At 39.3% G+C, this 21,942-nt stretch overlaps 1 protein-coding gene across 10 annotated transcripts in view; it reads right to left on the reverse strand.

Moving 5' to 3' along the window:
- Positions 1-21,942, reverse strand: part of STARD13 (StAR related lipid transfer domain containing 13) — a 245,538-nt gene that overhangs the window by 78,554 nt on the left and 145,042 nt on the right. For all 10 annotated transcript variants that reach the window (XM_067016566.1, XM_059041576.2, XM_067016565.1 and 7 more), the window contains 2 exons: positions 8,334-8,405; positions 5,433-5,514 (listed from right to left, as the gene is read on the reverse strand). Coding sequence is in view for 2 of the 10 variants with exons in the window: in XM_059041576.2 (XP_058897559.1) it covers positions 5,433-5,514; positions 8,334-8,405 (154 nt within the window). In the remaining 8 variants the exon portion in view is untranslated. The remainder of the gene's footprint in view (positions 1-5,432; positions 5,515-8,333; positions 8,406-21,942) is intronic.

Consider the following 21,942-nt stretch of genomic DNA (forward strand, 5'->3'; position numbering starts at 1 on the left):
ATCAAGAGCACTGTGGTGTCTGGCGTTGTTGCATTCCCACATGTTTACGCAGTGCTGTCTTTTGGGTACGTCTGTATGAAGCCTGCTATGGGCTGAATCAGAGATGGGTCATGGGTTCTACAAGAGAAGGCTTCCTAATTTTTCTGGCTGACACTACCTTATTATGTAGAACTTTTTATCTTGAAATGATTTCTATACTGACTAATCTATATCATGGCTGAAAGATTTTTGTTTTTTTTTTTAAAGTCGACTTGGATGGAAAAGTCCAGAACTTAGTCAAGGCACCTTAGATCACATGCAGCAGTGAGTAGATAAAGATGTACCACTCATGTGTTTGAGATTCAAAGCTTAATCCACTCAGACACATATGTCATCCAATGAATAGAACTGCACAATCAGAAGCGGTTTGCTCCTATAATCCTGATTTTAAAATATAGAATGAAATTTTTATTCTCGGTTTACAATGTAATCCTTGATTTATATTTTAAAAGTCTATGCATAAGCTACTAGAACTAATGAGTAAGTGTAGAAAGACTGTAGGATGCAAATGAACAATATACAAAAAAAAAAAAAATACTAGCAATGAACAATTGGAGACCGAAACGATAAAAAACAGTACTATTTAGAATAGCACCACAAAACATGAAATTCTTAAGTACTTTCAAGTACGCGTATTACCCATATGCTGAAAACTACAAGTTAGGGTTAAAAAAAAAAATCAAAAGAGACCTAAACAGAGATACATACCATGTTTATGAATCAGAAGTCTTGTTACTGTTAAGATATCAATTCTTCCTTAACTGATCTATAGAGTCAACACAATCCAAATCAATACTCCAGTAGGATTTTAAAAATTGATATCAACAAGCTGTTTTTAAATTTACATGAAAAGGCAGAGGAACTAAAATAGCCAAAACAATCCTGGCAAAGAAGAACAAAGTTGGAGGACTCACACTACTGGATTCCAAGACATACACAAAGCTAAGTAATCAAGTGCCATATTGATGAAAGAATAGACACATAGATAAACGGAACAGAATAGAGAGTCTAGAAATAGACTCATGCATATATGGTCAGTTGATTTACAATATAAGTGCAAAGGCAATTCAATGAAGAAAGTATAGTCTTTTCAACATGGTGGTCAACCAATGGGATATTGATAAGCAAAAAATGAATCTTGAGCCATACTTTTTACCTTCTAAAAAATTAACTTGAAATGGATCATCAACTTACACATAAAACAGAAAACTGAAATTTCCAGAAGAAAAACAAAGGAGAAAATAGTTGTGACCTTACATTAGGCAAAATTTCTTAGGTGTGACATTAAAAACATGAAAAAAATAATGACAAACTGGACTTCAATAAAATTCAAAACTTCTCTGAAAGACATTGTTAAGAGATTGAAAAAATAAGCTACAGACTGGCAGAAAATAAAAAAACTCAATAAGAAAACAAACAACCAAATTTTAAAAATAGGCAAAAGACTCAAACAGACACTTTACTAGAGAAGATATATGAATGGCAAATAAGCACATGAAAAGACATTCAACATCATTACTCATTAAGGACATACAAACTTAAATCACAATGAGAAACACTAGACACCTATTAGAATGGTTAAAAACAAAACAAAACAAAAACTGACAACACCAAGTACCAACAAAGATGTGGAGCAACTGGAACTCTCATACATCGTTGGTGGTAATACAAAATGGTATGGTCACTTTAGAAATGTTTGGTGGTCTCTTACAAAGTTCAAATATACTTATCATATGCACCCCACAATCCCATTCCTAGGAACTTACCCAAAAGAAATGAAAACTTATGTACACACAAAAACTTGAATATGAATGTTTATAGGGGCGTTATAGCCACCCAAAGTGGCAACAACTCAAATGTTCTTCATCTGGTGAATGGATAGACAAATTGTAGTATATCCACACAAATGGAATACTACTGAGCAATTATATTGATTGATACGTGCAACATGGATGAATCTTAGGTGCATTAGTGAAACAAAGGCAGACTCGAAAGAATACATACTGTTTGATTTCACTTATACAGCATTCTGGAAAAGGCAAAACTATGGGTACAAGAACCAGATCAGTGGTTGCCAAGGGCTGAGAGTAGGTTGATGACAAAGGTGAACCAGGGAGTTTTGTCAGGTGATGGAGCTGTTCTATATCTTGGTTGTGGTGGTGGTTACATGATTGTAGGCATTTATCAAAACTCAAAGAACTGTACACTGAAAATAGTGAATTTTGCTTTATAAGTATACAGAACACCTTGACTTAAAGAAAATATAGATTAAAAAATTCAACTGGGATGATTTCACTTATACATGGAATCTAAAAATCAAAATAAGCAAATATATCTAAACAGAAGCAGAGTCATAGATAGAGAAAACAAATAGATGGTGGCCAGATGGGAGGGGGGTGGAGGGAGGAGAGAAATAGGTGAGGGAGATCAAGGGATACAAATCTTCATTTACAGAATTATGAGTCACAGGTATAAAATGTACAGTGTGGGGAATATAGTCAATAATTATTTAATATCTCTGTATGGCGATAGATGACAACCAAACTTACTGTGGTGATCATTTTGAAATGTATAGAAATATAGAATCACTATGTTATATACCAGGAACTAACATGGAGTTGTAGGTCAATTATACTTCAAAAACAAGCAAACTTACAGAAAAAAGATCAGATCTGTGGCTACCTGAGGTAGGGGGAGGGGGGATTGGATGAAGGTGATCAAAAGGTACATACTTCCAGTTATAAGATAACTAAGTAGTAGAGATGTAATGTACAAAACGAGAGATAATTCATACTGCTGTATGTGTCACATATCTGAACATTGTTAAGAGTAAATCATAAGAGTTCTCATCACAAGGAAAAATTTTTTTTCTATTTCTTTAATGTTGTATCTATATGAGATGGTGAACGTTCACTAAACCTATTGTGGTAAACATTTCATGATTATGTAAGTCTAACCATTATGCTGTACACTTTAAACATATACAGTGCTGTATGTCAGTTATATCTCAATAAAACTGGGGGAAAAAACAACGAAAGGCATAAATAGAGAATCAAAGATCTATGAGTATGCAAGAAAATTCAGTTGGGAAGAAGATAATGTAATATAATATAATTAACAAAAAAAATTATTTCTTTTAAAAAATGCCAGCTTACTAGTAAAAATACTCTTGGTTAAAACTAAGAGGGAGGGCTTCCCTGGTGGCGCAGTGGTTGAGAGTCCGCCTGCCGATGCAGGGGACGCGGGTTCGTGCCCCGGTCTGGGAGGATCCCGCGTGCCGCGGAGCGGCTGGGCCCGTGAGCCATGGCCGCTGGGCCTGCGCGTCCGGAGCCTGTGCTCCGCAAGGGAGAGGCCACAACAGTGAGGCCCGCATACCACAAAAAAAAAAAAAAAAAAAAAACAAAAACTAAGAGGGAAATCTCAGGATGAGGTGGTGGTGGAACAGTTCTGAGCTGGATGAAGCCTTGGTGTGCATCAGACATGCTGAGGAGAAAACACTGTTTTTCCAATCCATTGCCTTTAAAGAATTACAACCAGGACTTCCCTGGTGGCACAGTGGTTTAGAATCCGCCTGCCAATGCAGGTGACACAGGTTCGAGCCCTGGTCCGGGAAGATCCCACATGCTGCAGAGCAACTAAGCCTGCGTGCCACAACTACTGAGCCTGCGCTCTAGGGCCCTTGAGTGACAACTACTGAGGCTGCGTGCCGCATCTACTGAAGACCGTGCACCTAGAGCCCGTGCACCGCAACAAGAGAAGCCACCGCAATGAGAAGCCCGTGCACCCAACAGAGTAGCCCCCACTCACCCCAACTACAGAAAGCCCGCATGCAGCAACGAAGACCCAGTGCAGCCAAAAATAAAATAAAATAAATTTATATACGTAAAAAAAAAAAATTACAACCAAACTACCCATTCTTCTCATAAATGCTCACAAATGGCATTTTGTGCTTGTTTGTTTTTGAGTCCAAATAGCCAGTTCCTGCAATTTGTAATTTAAAGAGTTCTTTGCTCCTCTACTCACTTAAGCAAACCCACAGTAATGCTTTCCTTCAACATTCAGAGATCATTCCTTAACGCAAATCTATCTTCATATAGGAATCACAGAGTACCCAGCTTATGAACGCAGAAATATATACGTCTACAGAATCAGCAAGCCTATGGTTATTTATACACTATTCTAATATATACTGGTGTGTCCTTATCTTGAAAAAAGTTTTACTCATCATTACTTTCCTCTTAAACTATCTTTTCTTTTCTTTCTTTTTTCTTTTTTTTTTTTTTTCAGCTGTGCTGGGTCTTCTTTGATGTGCACGGGCTTTCTCTAGAGCACAGGCTCCTTAGTTGTGGTGTATGGGCTTAGTTGCTCCGCGGCATGTGGGATCTTCCTGGGCCAGGGCTCGAACCCGTGTCCCTTCCATTGGCAGGTGGATCCTTAACCACTGTGCCACCAGGGAAGTCCCTAAACTACCATCTTTTCTATGTCAAATGCAGAATGTACGAGAAAAAAATGTTGGACTGCAAGTTATGAGGACTGCAGTTTTAAAGTCAGTTTAGCCCATAACTAGCTCTGTAGCCTTGGAAAAATGACTCACCTCCTGTAACTAATATTTATTTCCCACTCTGACCTCTCTCCAGGGCTTTAATTAGGAAACTTCAAATTCCTACAGACACATAGAACCTCTCATGCACATTTAATTGTTCGGAGATATTGATTACGTTGGCATCTTTTATTATTACTCAAATTATAATTGTTTTATTTGTTCATGTATGCTTCATTTCTTCAGTTAGATTTCTCCAACCAGATTAGATATTCTCTGAGGGGAGGGAGTTATTCATCTATACATCTTTGTCTCCTTATATCATCTATCATATAGTGAAGGCTTAAATATTTCAGGTTGCAGATATAATTTCTTGAGCTTACATATTCTAGTTTGCTGATATAATCATTTGTCTTTGCAAAAAATACAGCTGAGTTTGACATACTCATGGAGCTCTACAGGGCCCCCCTGACCACTCATGCTCTGGTCCCCCACAATGCCTTCTCCCACTAACCCACCCACACCCCATCACTGTCTATAGCCTCAGTTTGTTTTACTTTTTTAACATAGCTTAACACTCTCTGAGATAATCTCTCCTTCTCCCTCTTTTTCTCTCACTCACTCTCTCTTCTTCCCAATCTACTGTCTGAAGCTTCCTACTAGGATTTAAGCTCCATGAAACCAGGGACTGATCATGGTCACCATAATATACTTACAGCCTGGACCCATGCCTGGCATATAGTAGGTGCTCAATAAGTACTTACTGAATTGTTGTTGAACTCGCCCCTCAAGATAGTGATAACTATTAGACATTGAACAATCAAAAGAAACAAGAATACTTCACATGATTTACCTGTAAAGAGGTTCTACAAGGTCTTTTTCAAGAAAATCATGATCGTTCTTGACAGCCACAATGTTGATGGGAAATTGTGAGTCTGAAAGAGACAAAGAGAGACAAAGGAGTTTATGCGCCTTGTTTTATCTGAATGGGCACCAGTATCTTCAGGCCACCATGTTTCTGTACTCACGGCTGATCTTAACAGCAGTTACTCCCCATTGACATGTGTGTTGGTAATGTTTAGAGAGCAGAAGGTTTTACTTTTATCCCAATAATTGCTTTTAAGAATACAAAAAAGTGTGAAATATGAAAATAACCAAGTGTTTGACCTTGGATAGGCTTGCATACCAAGTGCCTGCATTTTCATAGCTCATCACTATCACGGACTTTTGCCTGGATGGAGAACTTTCCCACTCTCACCATCCACCTAAGGTGGAGGTTGCTGACTTCTGTCCTGATCAGTTCATGAAATACTTAGTTTTGCAGATTTTTTTATTTTTTCCTTCAGAAAGGAAAATACCAGAAGCGCAATGGCCTCAAGTATTTTATTTTGTAGCAAAATCTTGAGTCACTTTGGAGTATCAGCAAAATACTCAAACAACTGATTCTACCCAATAAAAAAGGAGAAATTCCAACATTGTAACATTTCTCCCACAGACTACTCACGCCAGATTTGGAGGTCATGGGCAATGCTCAGGTCACAGTGTTAATTTTAGGTACCTCATTTTTGGAGGTAAAAATCTGGAGATCATTGGAATAAAGTCCATGGCCAAATCTAACCATCAATGTTGGTCCATTATCATCATCCTACCACTCTTTCTCTTTCTCATCTTATATTTGACATTTCCCAATCATAATAAATCTAAGGGTACCAGTTTTCTTATTGCAAGTTGAAAATAGAAACAATTCCTCTTCTGGTGAAAAAAAGTGAATTCCAGAGTGAATTCCAGACGGTGCCTGAATGTAGACTGTCTCATTCTCCTAGAGAGGGAGTTAATGTGTAGCCATGAGGAACACAGACATGGAAGCCCAGCTGCTCTGGCTTTAAGTCGTGGCTCTGCTACTCACTAGCTGTAGACTGTGGGCAAGTCACTTAACCTCCTCTGGGACTCTGTTTCCTCATCTGTAAAATGGGGATGATGATAATTATAATACCTCCCCTATGGTGTTGTGAATATTAAATGAATAGTACATGTACAGTGCTTTGAACAGTAGCTGGCACATTAAGCTCTATAGAAGTATTTGTTCTTATTCTTATTACATCCATTAAATGCATATGGCTTAAACACAATCTGATAAGCCCATCTCACTTATGAGATATCTTTACTTCTTAGTCATTTATAGACTCTTCACATGGAAATTGCCTAGTATTTTGAGTGCACATTACAGTAGAAAATCTATCTCATGAAGGAGCATTCTGACTCTTCCACTTTAAAATCTCGTAAAAGTCACTTAACCTTTTTGGGTCTCTCATAATCAGTGCATTGCTAGTGGGGGTGGGGGAATAGCGGCTGCTTAGACCAAAACTGTAAGACCCTCCCTCCTTGTCTAAAAGGCTATGGTTTTTTGAAAGCTTTTATCAGAGACTTTAGACTTCACAGCACATTCAGAATTTAAGTGAGTGAGAGAAGTAGAAGGTTTTTTGTTTGTTTTTTTTTTTTTTAATATAAAACTGAGCTTCTAGGTGAATGGATGAGATTCAGCAGTGAGGAAAGGTTAATTTTGTTGATTCTTTCCATCCTACATGAATTTTACATCAGCAGGAACAGAAGTCTGTACTGTCTAGTGTACTACATATGCTCAGTTTACCCCTAAGGATTCACTCTCCCCTTTTCTGTAAACTGCTTTGTGCCCCAGGATCAGCTGTGGATGGCATTCAAGGGGATCCATGTCCTCTGCTTCCTTTTGTGTTTGGCCAATGGGAAGCCCTGGCTGGAGAGGGAGGGAGGGAGGGAGGGAGGGAGAAGTGTGAGGTCAGGGCATTTACCCTCCTGGTTGTCTCCAGGGGAGGCTGCCATCGCCAGCTGTGTCCTCTACTCCTAGGGCCTGCTCCGAGATCTTCTCTCCTTCTGGGTTCTGGCACCCTCTCCCTCCATTTATGGCTTTGGGCCTAGGGTAGTGACAGCTCTGCTGCTACACGCTCTGGGCTCCTGGACTGTTTGCTCCTCGTGGTTTCCTGTGCCCTTCCCAGTTCTTTGTAATGAACACTTTTAGCCATAAATCCCCCCTCAGATTGTCTTGAGTATGCCATCTGCTTACTGCTGGGACCCTGACTAATTCACTATACGAGTATCCAGGAAGCGGATGCTTTGGTTATAATTTTAGGTATCAGTAAGATAAAGGTGAGTAAGCTTATTAACTGTCAAAACATCCATGGAAGTAAGTATGATGCTGGCAATAGAAGCACCTTACTTAAAACCCTGAAGAATGACATCCGATCCATGTTACATCTTAAGCATTTTCAGGTTAAGTAAACAGAACTCAAGAAAAGTCTCAAGATAAATTAGTTTTGTGATTTCTAGGAAATTTATCAACAATTCATTTATTGTACTTTCAAGAAAACGGAGAGTGACGAAAAAACACGGGAAAGGATAAGGAAGGAAGTGCAGCAAAGCTGCTGGTGGCAGAACACTGGAAGGAAAAGGCAGAGCTGGGGCCGGCGGTAGAGATGAGAAACAGAAAGAGCAAAGCAGAAAGTAAAGAGGGAGAAGCAAGGAGGGCAGAAGGTGAGGCAGGCTCAGGAAGCAAAGCCTCGTTCCTAAATCGGCATCAGCATAAGCCCCGGGCATTGCAAAGGGCAGGCAAGGAGAAAGCAAGGAGAAAAAACGGCTGAGAAAGATTTGGAAGTCAAAACACACCACAGGACACATTTTGAATTTATTCTCTTAATAAAGAGAGAAGAAAAGCCCAACTTACCCTCATACAACTGAGCATACTGCGGAAACCCGGCAGCGCGGAGCCAGTCACATGCTTCCTTCGCCTCAATTTCTGAAAAATACAACAAAGGGAAATGTGTGAGTCCAACGGCCATGCACTGGTCTCTACCTCCGCCATCAGTGAGGAACTGGTGAGCACTGTGCATGTTATTACAAAGCAAAATTGTTCTCAGGTAAGTCTGTGTAAGTAGCCTACCCAGAAATGGGTATAAAGTGAGCAGGTATCACAAAGGTACTTGTTACGTGTCTGCTAAGATTATCTTCAGTGTTGATCCATAAGTATTTGGGTAACAGCAAAACCACAGACTGCAGAACACAAAGGCTGGGTTTCAGGGAGGGAAAAATGTCTTATTTATATACTAGGGAACCAGGGGACTAAGGAGGAGGTGAAAAAACTTCCTTATGATTTTTTAAAAATAAATTGTTTTAAACTTTCAAAGATAAAGCTAAGACTATTTATTCTACATTCCTTTATGCTTTTTTTTTTTGGTACGCGGGCCTCTCACTGTTGTGGCCTCTCCCGTTGCGGAGCACAGGCTCCGGACGCGCAGGCTCAGCGGCCACGGCTCACGGGCCCACCCGCTCCGCGGCATGTGGGATCCTCCCGGACCGGGGCACGAACCCGTGTCCCCTGCATTGGCAGGAAGACTCTCAACCACTGCGCCACCAGGGAAGCTCTCCTTTATTCTTTTACTCTGGGGATAATGAAAGAACGAATACAACTGGGCAGTTTGTGAAAATGTATTTTCTCATGAAGAAAGGTATCAACAAAAATCCAATGTTTTACTTTTTCTTTAATTTTACTAATGGCTTTAATTCCAAATGCCTTGTAATAAGATGTGCATTCATCAAGCACATTCTAATGATTTTCAAGCTGCAGAGTGCAGCATGGAACAGTAAAGCTGGTTATCTGGAATTGTGGCATGTGTTTGATGGGGCTGCTAGAATCTCTAAGGGCCAACCGCAAGAGGTTGATACGTCCTTTGCATGACCAATTTTGGTGTGGACATACCAAGAGTGCACGGGACCACCTGCCTGGAGAACTTGGGAGGGAGATGGGGAGAGTCTACAGTATGTGAACCAGGTCACTTTTCGACCTCATGAATCCTGGATCATTTCCCAACCACAACTCTGTTAGATAAATATGAATGCAGGGGAAAAGAAGTTCATCTGTCAAAAGTCCAGTTTCTCCAAACAAAATTAAACAGCCGATTATAACAGGTCTCTACCCAGGCCTCTTCCTCTGCTGTTGGGAGGGAGCCCGGTCAGGTCATTGTATTTCCATTTACCCTGACGTTCGTTTTCCCCTGTAGCCAAAGTTGGAGAGTACCAGGTGTTCTTGGGATCACTTCATTAAAACGATCCACGCTAGCATCAGCAGTGGGCCAGAGACTGAAACCTACGTTGAAAGCTCAGTGTCTTTGCAGCATATGTTCAATGTGACAGAGCTACCTGGTCTATGTTAGGAAAACAGACCAAAGGCCATAACATCCACAGGCCCCAAAGGGAAGAGCAAAAGCCTAAAGCCCCGTCCCACTGATCTGGTTGGACATGGGTTGAGATGTGTTATTAAATCCAGGGAAACAGGGCCTGTGGTGGCCCCTGTCCTAGAGTCCCTACTTCTTTTGGCATCCCCTAATCCATTGTCATTCCAGAGACTGATGATTTCTAAATCTTGGGTTTTTTCTCTGACATGAGGGGTTTTTTTTTACATACTTACTACCAGCACAGACCTAACAGGTCTCATTCCTGCCTTGTACACATCATTCAGAAATATCTGGGGCACCAAGCTGGAAATAAAAGCATTTCTATGAGGGGTGAGACCCACAAGTGCAGTTCAAAATGAGTTGGCTGGATTGTACTGTATTGGCTAACTTGGGTTTTCCCTTTGGAAGGTACAAAGGGCAATTATTGTACGTCTCTAAAGTTTTATTTAATACTCATTTGAGAGTCCTTATGTGAAGGCTTCCACTTTCATAACTGCACAAGTACTTCAGGGGAAGTACGAAATGCACATTCTGACCGTAACACGGAGAGTCAAAGGTAGGCTGTTGCCTTCTAAGACTTCAAGCTTCAGAGCTGCTTTCTTCTTCAATATACTACAGTGGCTAGTGATGAGAAAATACCTAATTTCTAGACATGCTCTAAACAGTTATGAGTCAGCAAGTCTTAGAAGCACAGAATTCTGTTATGTGAACTACATGAATAGTATGCCTTTTTCTATTTTATTATTGCTTTTACTATTATTGAAACGTACTGTTAAGCAGGAGAGCCCCAGAGAGACAGACCACAAAGAACAAATGGGAGCGACTTGGAAGGCAGGAGCTCTGCCACACAGCAAGCTCAAAGGGGAGCAGGAAGTAGCTTGTAAAGGAGCATGCACTCCACCAGGTGCTGTGGTAAGGACAGAGAGCTGGGGGAGAGGTGGGCAGCAGGGGTCCTCATGGAAAGACTCTCTTTGAAACTAAGACTCTGGTTGGGCAGTGGAAGAGGGCTCAGGCTAGCCTGGGAGATTTTATTTAAAAGGCTCCCTAGATAACTTTGTTTTGTTTTTTCATAAGAGTAACCTACATAATGAACTGAAACTCCACCCATACATAAATGTAAATAATCAAATCTTCACCAGAACCCAGGTAAATCAAACTCTCACATAAGCTGATTTTTTAAAAAAATGGGTTGGCATTTTGTTTTTAAGTCTCCCAGGCAAAAGACAACAAAAGCTGCAATTAGTAAATAATAAATGAGAAGAAGCCACATCCCAGCCATGGAGGATGGCTCCTCCCCATCACTCTCCACACCCAACTTGCTGTTCTGTTTCTCAAATATCTCCCAAACACATTCCCCCTACTCTTAAGGGCAAAACCACTTAGTGACAAAGCAAACAAACAAAATAATGGAGCACAATTAACCACTATCAAATGTGACTTTGCTCATCAAGTTGAGTCGGAGATAAAAAGAGCCTTACAATTCCTACTGATTCCCCACAGCCCCTACTAACACCTGTCAGCCAAATGCTAATGTTTTCCCCAGGGTGTATTACCCATGCAACAGCCAAAATGCCTGGAGAAGTAAGAAGGAATCATTACTGCCAGTGTCATGTTTCTCAAGGCCTACATAATGAGAGTTAAATGACGTTTGAGGAGAGTGTGAAAATCTCTTTTCCACTGAGCTCTTGCTTAGCCGGCACAAAATTATGTAAAAGCTTTAAGGGCCATTCAAATCACATTTTGACAGTTTTATTTGTTCCCAATTTCCAACCCACACCTGGCCCCATGGCATCGCCAGGGCTAAAAGGCAAAGCACCAACCTTCTGCAAGTCTCCTGCAGCAAACCTAAGTGTGGGGAGAGACCAGAGAATGCCCTTGACAGACTGGCCTACTGATCTCGACCATGGTTACCCCATTGTAACTGGAGAAAATTCAGTCTGTTTGGCTCCGGATATGAGAGGATTTCAATGGAAGTTTTGTAATTATTATATATAAAAATCATTTCCATTTTACTCTAGAGTGAGCACCTGATTTTGCTTGCCCGACACCCTCCCCCCTTGCTCGGATAACAGAGCCTCTTCTGCACGGTTTAGGTGGGCCTGACGCTCCTGGTCCCCTCCAACCACATTCCTTGGCCCTATCATCACCACCCACATGGATGCCCTGCTCCTTAAGAGAACCCATTCCCCTAAGTCCCAGGAAACCAAGGAGCTTTGGGATATGAAGTCAACAGTTGTTTGGGGGCTGAAATCAACTGGTTGAAAAGGGAGATATTCAGTTTTTCAACTGGTAGCTTGACCTGCACAAAAGCCAAGCAAACCTTTTCAATCGATAAATAAAGAAGATAGTTTGGTGCTTGGCATGCTCTTCCATCGCATATCCGTGATTCTACTCGGGGGAAAGTCACTTACTTTGCCTCAGTTGCCTTTCCTACATGCTTAGACCATGATCGGACTTCTGTCCAGAGACAGACACAGCAGACGGAGGCTGTCTCATTGGGTGCCTGAGTTGCTGCACATCAAAGGGCATGAGAACGAAGTCACTGTGGAAATTACCATAGCCTGTGACACTGGTTTTAGAAAGTATTATCACGTTTCTTAATTACATGTGCTCAGTGTAAAAAACTTATAAAAATACAGAAAGGCACAGTGAAAGAGAAAGTCAACTCTTGTCCCATCAGTTAACATAATTCAATATATGTTATTTGTCAAACTGGTAGTGATGGTAATATCATTGGTTGACTACTTTCTGCATATAATAAAATATATTGTGAATGTTTTCCCATATCATGGTATTGTTGGTAAAAATGGAAAACCTACTTTGTTTTGAGAATGATGCTTATTTTTTAAATACCTAATTTTTGAATACTGCCAATTGAGCTGACAACGTCAAGGCAGCCAGGAGGAAACAGTTCAGTAGGCCTGCATCAACACAGTCTGATTGTGGAGAAGGCTGGAAGTCTATGTGAGGTAAAAGGGATTTACAAGCTAGTTCTTCAACGAAATATCACTCGATGTTTGTACCATCAGGTGGACAAGGCTCCAGGGGGCCTCAGTCAAGTAAGGAGTTGTATTGAGTGCAGCAAATTTACCGCCCAGGTTTGCAGGCCTCCTTTCTTGTTACTCTCTCACTGAATTTTTAAACTGGTGCTTGTAAAGTGCTCGGAACAGTGTGTTCTCCTACTTAAGCATTTAAATACATTTTAAAAAAAATTTACGTTATTCTCGGCATAGCAAATACTTTTCCCATAGTTAACCCAAAGGGATACTCTTCTTTCTAAGGGACACTCTTCGTCTAAACCAAAAATTCAAATTAGGGCCAAATTAAGTATTATTATCATCAGAAAATTAGCTGGCTAGAAGGAACCCGGTTTACCGTGGAAAGTTTAAGGCATATGTATTTATGTTCTTCTTACAAATCTCCTGGAATTTTGATGGACAAACTGGCTCCAACTTAAGTAGGTCTTAAACGTTCTTAACGTTCATCCTTAAACGTTCATTAAAAGTACTCGAGAGAAGTTGGGAAAAAAAAGACAACATGGATCTCCATGTGATTTAGAAAAGTGGGCTTGAGAACAGTGTTTTGTTTTTTTCATTTAAACTGGCTGACATGGTGGGCACCCTGCTTCTGAAAGATTATGGGTGACTCAACCACCACAAGATGTCTGCAGTTGACGCAATTATCACTATTAAAGTATATCCAAGGTATTAACATTTCAACAGGCTCATGGTTGTCGGCTTAGGATGGTGTGCACGGCTGAGTTAGCTTCATTATTGACAAACTTCTTCAGACAAAAGACTCCTTTGTTTTCAGATGAAACTTCTCAAGTGAAGTCCCTATTTATTGAAGCTGTGTTTATTCCATAGGCTGTATTTATTCCACAAGCTAGGCCAAATTTGTCAAAACCAGTGCCAGAGTATCCATTCTGTCCACATGTGGACGAGAATGACGCAAGCATTAATATTATGTAGGACTACCACCATCATCCTTCTCCCGGGAGGGCTTTATAACCCTAATCACAAGCTCAGGAGGGAACAGCAAATTCTGTAGTAACAATAGGCTTTGATTTAGATCCCATGTCATGGCAACAGGATACATCTTTTTGCATTCTTTGAATTATATAATATATTTATTGCAATGTGTAAAAGGCCTGAATAAGTCTTAAATGTATACCAAGTATAATTATCTTCTAATGTGCATAACATTTTATTTCCATGATATTCTAAGTTACTAATAGAATTAAAATATAGGATTTTAGAAATGTAAGATTATTAATCTCTGAACATTCAAATCAGTGAACCAAGTGATAAACAGCCATTTTATCTCCCCATAACTTAAGGCAACCTTTTTTTCTGATGCGTAGAAAAATATCTTGCACTCAGCTAATATATAACTATAGAAGAAAGAAATAGGAAGATGTATATATCCTCAGGACACCTAACTGTACTCAGTTAAGATGGAGAATCATGGCTGGGTTTATGTGTACTATTTTCCTGAAAGCAAGAGTAACAGACATGCTGAGACATACTATTCCATCACCAATTCTGAACACTAGCCTTATTTCTCAATTTGTGAAGTATCTTCTGCAAGCTGGATTCATAGCAAATCTAGCCACTTAAAAGTAATTTCTATTAGAGTGGAAAAAAATCAAGCAAATTCTATACCTAAATAGAAAGTCTATTCTTAGTCACTCAAGGGTTGTTTTTAATCTCTCTTTTTCAGCCTTTTTGGGGAAAACATATAATAGATATATAATTTATTATTTGTTTACTATTAAATTTTTAATGACTATAAATTAAATAATGTATTTTAATATATTTAACAAATTATACATAAATTTTACACAACCATAAATTTAAAATTCTAAATAAAATTATATATTTTATATAACTATAAATTTATAATGAAAACACACACACGCTCTAATACGTTCCTAATTAGTCCCTGCTCTTTCCAGCTGCCAGGGAACTTGCAGTTCTCATCCAACTGGGAAGCATGTACTTTCCCATCCCACTGATGTCCTGCTTGGCCATATGACCCACTCTGGCCAATGAAACGTGGGCAGAAGTAATGAATGCGAGTTTCAAGCAAAACTCTTCAAAAGCCATCACCTAGTTCTGCCAGCTCTCCTACCCTTCCCTTGACCATGAGACTGGTAGGTCTCAGAGGCTATTCTTCAGCCTGGGTCCCGGAATGACGACACAGGGAACAAAGCCACAGCAGAGCAGCTGCTGACACGTCATGTGAGCAAGCAATAAACTTCTGTTGCTTTATGCCACTACAATTTGGGGGACAACTTGCTACAGCGGCATAATCTAGCTTAAGCTAATTTAGCACAGCTGCCAGCTGTGCCTTTTATAGATGAAGCATAGGGATGCACTACAAACTTTTATTTCAACTTGAGGCTGTTCCTGGATATCCGTTAGCGTGTCAGAAAGGAACACAGTCAGTCTCCATAATAATTTCTGCCTGGAATTCTGCTTCTCTGCCTACAGTACCTGGCCTGTATGAAATGTTAAAAATGTAAACAATTCTTTCACGCTCCTCTGTCACATGGATCCACACATGAGTGTGTGTGCACACACACTGCAAACACACACACTTTTTCTCTCACCTACACATACACACTTACATCACAGAAAATCGAAAGTTCAGTTGCAACTGAACAAGGAACAGAAATACTATTCTCCATGCCCATATTCCTAATAGTATGAAAACAAGAACAAAGATCACAAACCTGTCCCCCACACTCCCGCAATCAATCTCAAAGAAAAAGAAAGCAGAAAATATAGTTCTACTAGCCAAACAGTTTCTGAACAGATTGTTTTGACTCCAGTTTTCCATGAGGCAGGGTAGCTCTTTTTTCTCTCCTCTCATGTGGTACAGATTGTTCCCATCAGGCGCTTGTGGTATCTCCCAGGGAGGCTGCATGCATACACAAGCACATGAACATCCCCAGCCTTGCGAGGTTGTGGAGCCACTGCCTACCACTAAATCCCAAGAGATTCTTGGGGATGGAGTCAGTTATGCAACTGTAATGCAAGGTAGGGGAACGCAGAACTGATTCAGACAATTAGAGGGTTGCAATTTGCCGCCCTTGGCCAAAGCACCTCCATATTGACCCACCAAGATAACAGAATCTTGAGGAACCTTTCTTGGGACAAGGGTATGAAGATTCTGGAGATGGCTTCTCTCTCTCACTTGGCTTCTTTGGCTTCTATTGGAAAGATGAAGAATAAGAGTCCATGACAGCTAACTTGATGTTGGCTCTCAGGAGCAGAAGCTCTAACTTCCACAAGGTCAGCGAAATTGCCAGTATCAGAAGAGTCCCTGTCTATTCACTGTGTCATGCCCGTGACTTTTTGTCCAGGGAAGAGCAACTGCTTTGGACAAGTCCTACGACCACTAAGAAGTCAGGTATCTTGGCTTTGGACAGGTATTCTTCTATCCTATATTGCTTTAAGACTTACTTTTAAAAAAATTATTCATGTCTTTAGGGAATAAAACCCCTTCTATATCTATTTTCAGACATATCTGGATATCTATACTTACAAAGGCTTATCTGCTATTCCAGCTGCTTAGCCCAACTCTTTTATAATTGTGGGTACTGCAATTACACCAGAAGCTTTCATGATATCAGGGAAAATTGTTCCACGCAGGCGTCAGAAGGAGCACAGATCTGTCTGGATAAAATAACTACAAGAATCCTACAGACCCTATTCATGTCTTTTACTCCTCATAGGGCTGGTACGGCAAGACACAACGTCACCAAAGCTTCTGACTCCCAACTCAAGGCTTTGTGCATTTAATTTCTTACCAACTCTAATACCTGGATCAGTCAGAACTCGTGTTTGCTTAATTTAATCCCAACATAAGACGTGCACAACTCAAGTGTAATTTTACTATCTGACTATACTTAAAAACTTGGTGGTGTATGTGTGTGTGTTTTATTTTAAAATATTTACTGGGAAATGTTTACTGGGATAAAATATTTAATGATAATTTTTCAATGTGTCTTTTCCAGTTTTCTGGAATGCTTTCTACTTTTATGCAGTGGCATTGGTTCTGTGAATGATTTTCTAAAGATACATCACTTATTCCAGAAAATCAGGGCAGATTCAAGAAATTAAGTTTTTATTAGGTCTTCAGCTACGGATTCATTTTTCTCCATGTTCTTCAAGGCCAAAGAGACCACTGAGCTTAGAGGTTCGCTCTCTAACTATTGGGATTTCTATTTTGCAAATCATTAATAGACACTGACATTACATATCCCTTACAGAGAGCAATTTAAAATGAATACAGGTAGTTGAAATAGCTTTATCTGATTTAAGGTGGGGGGAGATTAAACTCCCAACTGAAGAGACAGAAAACAACCTGTATGCTGGAACACCCCTTTTTCATCAAACACAGTGATCCATTATTGATTTGTGTCACACTATTATCTACCACATGGCCTACAGATATTAAGTCAACTAAAGCACCCCATAAATATATCATGAATGCAATCAAATTGGTTTTAAAATTACATAAACTATAAAAAAGTTTTAAAAGTTTAAAACATGATAAAAGTTTGAAAATCTTCTAATAGTTCAATTTGTAGATAGTAGATAACTTCTAATTTTAAAGAATTCTTTGGGCCTCAGTAATTATTGTTATAAAATCTTAATTGGATCTCTCCAGATTTTAAAAACATAGTAGGAAATGGCAGAACTATGTGTCATGTAAACACATGATTATTCTAAATGGGGGTCCAGGCAACTCTAACTCTTGTACAATATGAATGTAATTTAATTACCTGACTAGTTTTGAGCATATAACAATTTTTATTAATGATGGTCTTGACTAATATGCTTGCCCAAATACTCACTGAATTCAGGTATAAAAGGATTATTTCCCTTAAGAACAGGGTTGAATAAGAGATAAAAGTGACTTAAAATTTCCTCTTAAATGAAATCAAACAGAAGAGAATCAAACTCTAAACTTAAGATTTGAAACACCTGAAAGAAAGAAAGAAGGAAAAAAGAAAGAAAAATCGCTTTCATTCTATCATCTGGAGATCGAGTAACATTTTGTTGGCATATATGTAATCTCTCATTCTTTTATTAGGAAGATGTGTACATGTATCTAAGCCAAGTATACTACCTATTTTATATAATCTTTAAATAAAATTGTAATCTGCTTTTCCACTTGACAATGCATTTTGAACCTCTTTCCATGCCAACAGATGTCCTTCTCAAACATGCTACTTGGCTGAATAACATTCCTACTGCTATTATTTTAAAGAGTACCTTCTTTTATCAGTTTAGACTTCCACAATCATAGGTTAAACATAATAAATCCAATTCTCTGGAGGCTTTCATTCTAAATAAAGAATTTTGCCAGAATGTGCATCCTGGTAAACGTACTTCTGGGTTGATATTTCTCATATTATTTTACATTCTGGGTTAAGATGCATCTCATATGGTTTTGATTTATATTCTCAGCAGACTTCAGAAAGGAAATTCCAAGTGGAAGTTTATTCATACACCAGAACTATGTTTAAATGATGCTACAGGGATATCTTAAACTAACACAAGTCAGGAAGTTCAAAGTTGAGGTTAGATCTTGGACCATGTTCCCACCTCTTCCTTCTTGGTGTTTTGAAAGTGGAGATTTTATGTAACAGCTGTTCTGCTTGTCTTTAACCTCCTGCATATGTATTTAGATAATTTCCAAGATGAATTTCAAAACTTTATGTAATTAGCATTTTCTAAAGGGTGTTGCTGCAGTTTCAAGGTTACACTTAAAAAACAAAACAAAACAAATAAACTAGACCAAATAAAGAAAAACTCCCCAACTTGTTTTAATGACTAGATGAATATTTGCAGTCTACAAGACTCCTAAAACCTTTTAAATAATCAAGAGCAAAATGTGACCCAAATACGAAAACTAGCAAATTCACCAAGAGTGAATCTCTTTAGAACAAAACAATTTTATTTTTGTGCAGGGTTAATGTTTTGCCTTAAAGGAGAGTTCAGAATGAAGATACGTTCTGATTTCCTTTTGCTCTTAACTAATGTCATACCTATTACTTAAATAAAACAAGTTTCTTCTCTTGTTGAATGCGCATACTTAGTTTTATGAATTAACTTTTTTAAAAAGAGCCTGTCAATTTGTTTAGAAAATGTTCCTTCATCTGAAGGCATACCAGACTAACTGCATGTAAGAGGTAATGGGCTTACAGTGGTTAGAAGCACTGACTCCACCCCTCTTTACCTCATGACCTTGGATAGATTAATTTCAGCATGCCTACAGCAGGGCCTAGGGGCCAAAAACCCACCCTTCACGAAGAACCTTCTTACAAGAAGAATCCAACAGGCAATTCACTTTTTCATTCTATATAAGATTTCATTAGACTCTTTCTGTTAAATAATGTTGTATCACAGGAAGCCATGCTTTGCACCATGCAATGCTGTTCAACAAGATGTAATGAGAATCATAAATGAAATGTGACACTTTGAAAATGGTAGTAAGAGCCTCCACCAGCTGCTACTTTCAGGATATGAACACCAGATTGGGGAAGACAGTCTTGTGATGATAGTTTATGATGTGCTTACCAGTTAATAAGTAAAATATTAGCAATCGTGTGCTTGGTATGTGAAGATCTCAAGGGCAAAGATATGTTTAAACATACCAAACACATCAGAGGCCTGGGAAAGAAATCTGTATCAGACATGTAGCCTTCATTAAGGGAAATGCTGTCAGAAGATTATTTTTCCATGTTAAAAAAAACCCAGAAAACTGAACAAATAAGTAAATCTTGAGCAAGGGATATGAGCTTCCTGTGGATTGAAGTTGAGGGTTAATGTGGAGCCCAAGGTCATTGGCCTCAAGAGATCATTAGTTTCCCAGATAGGCTTCCTCTCAAGGTCATTCCCGCTATTCAAAACATCCCAGGTGTGTTTTCAGGGATCTGCTTTGTGAGGAGGCAACTGGGAAACTATTGAATAGTTCAAATACCATTCAGATACTTCAACCATTTACATCTAAAAGCAAAGAAATATTTTGCTCTTATGCTTAAAATGATTATAATGAATGCTTCACGACTGCTCACATTACACCCAATGGTTAAGAGAAAATTTAGAAAGCAGTCCTCTTTGAACCTTTTGTTTTTCCAAAACGAGGAACAGTGAGTACATATTCACACACACACACACACACACACACACACACACACACACCACACACACATTTTAATCGAGATAAAGTCTGTCTTGTTTAGGCTAATGTATAAATTAAAGGTCCTTAACCCAGGGTTTTTAGAAAGAGCTTAGGCCTGGGAACTTCTTTGTATGCAAATATTATTATATAGACACTTTATTTGCTGAGGCTACATAGCTTCCATCAAATTCCGATTCACTTATTTTACCACTAAAGTACTCCCATTTAGCCCAAGAAAGCGAAAACTTTACGCACCTTTGGAGGCTTAAAAAAGGGCCAGCCTTTTCCTGCTTTGTTCCCTGTAGACAATCAATTTTTGATTTTGGAACTTGGAGAGATAAATAATTTCTTCCTCTCTGTCACACACACACACACACACACACACACACACGTATATAGGTGCACAAATATTCTGTAAACATATCACAGGTAAAACTGCAAGCATCCTTAAATAAATATGTGGATTTTTTATATCCTCTGAAATTATAAGATTGCAGGTACACATTATCAGATTGGAAAACAGACTGTATCTTTGCATGTCCAGTTCTTAGCCCAGAGCTTTGCAAATGAATGTTCACTAAAAGAGTGAAGGGCTATATTAAGAGGAAAATATTCAATATTTACAGTTTTAAATATTTACAGGCCAATAAACACCTAAAACATTTTTCAGATACACGAGTTCCCTCTGAAGTCACAGGGCTATTGTAAATATGGGAACATGTATTGTGAATGTACTTTGCAAACAGTAAAACTCTGTAAAAAATAAGGTTTTATATCCTTGGGCAGCACTGTCTTTGTAGATCTCAATGTTGCCTATGTTTTCTGAAGGGCAGGGCATTTGACACAGTCCCAGCACGGACTGGGAGGGTCATTCCTACGGGCTCCTGATCCTTTTCCCTTCCCTCTGCATGGAATCCTTGGGAATTCCTAGTCCAGAGATTACTGCAAGACTTAGTCTTGGAAGAATAACAGCGTGAAAAGATTTTCCTGTTTTTTCACAAAGGAATCACTCTCCCTTTTTAAGATCAACAAACCTGATTGGGACATATTCATTCATACTTGAAAATAACCAGACATGAGCATAGAAAAAGAATATCATAAGATTTTCAAGTGTTTTGACCATAGTCTTTAGGAAGAAATATACTACTAATAGTTGTGAGCATGTACATACACACTCATACTCAGAGACTGAAACAAAGTTCCACAAAACAATTATTACTCTTTATATATATGCAATGCCAGCTGACATTTTCTGTTCTCTTCTCTTCTATTAAAAATTGCTGGGTATACCCATGAGCTGACTTCATTACCCTCAGTTTAAAGAACACTGCCTCAGATGACACTCTGTTATATGAGAAGCATCTGGTTAAATCAATGAATAAACTGAGTCCAGTTCTAAGAGTCTGACAACTGGTGTTCCTAGACTCCTTCCCTCTCCTAAATTCCTTCTCACAAACTCAACCCCAGGACCTGCTTCGTTTCCCTCTTAAATGTATTTCTCCAGCTTCTATCGGCCCACCTCCCTTCTCTCTGCCTTAGTCTAGAGCATCATCATGTCCTGAGGCGACTGCAGCAGACTCGTAACAGGTGCTCCTGCTTCAGTTCTTGCCTTCCTGACCTCTCTAAGACACAGGTATGATCGTTCTCCTTAGGACTCCTTCATGCCTCCCTGTCACCCAAAGAACAAAGTACCAGCCCATTACCCTGGCCCACAGCACCCTCCCTCACCTGGACTCTGCCTACCTCCAGGGGCTCACGGCCCAGTTTGGGCCCAGGTACTGGAACGGCAGGGAGTTTGTCAGTCCCATGGTGCTGTTTCACGTTCCACGCTTGCCCTTGGGCTGTTTCTTCTCCTTTGTCTGTCCCATTCTTCCTATTTCTTTTTCTCCTGACTTACTCATT

Source organism: Kogia breviceps, chromosome 16 (genome assembly GCF_026419965.1).
Source record: "Kogia breviceps isolate mKogBre1 chromosome 16, mKogBre1 haplotype 1, whole genome shotgun sequence".
In the NCBI taxonomy this organism is placed as follows: Eukaryota; Metazoa; Chordata; class Mammalia; order Artiodactyla; family Physeteridae; genus Kogia; species Kogia breviceps.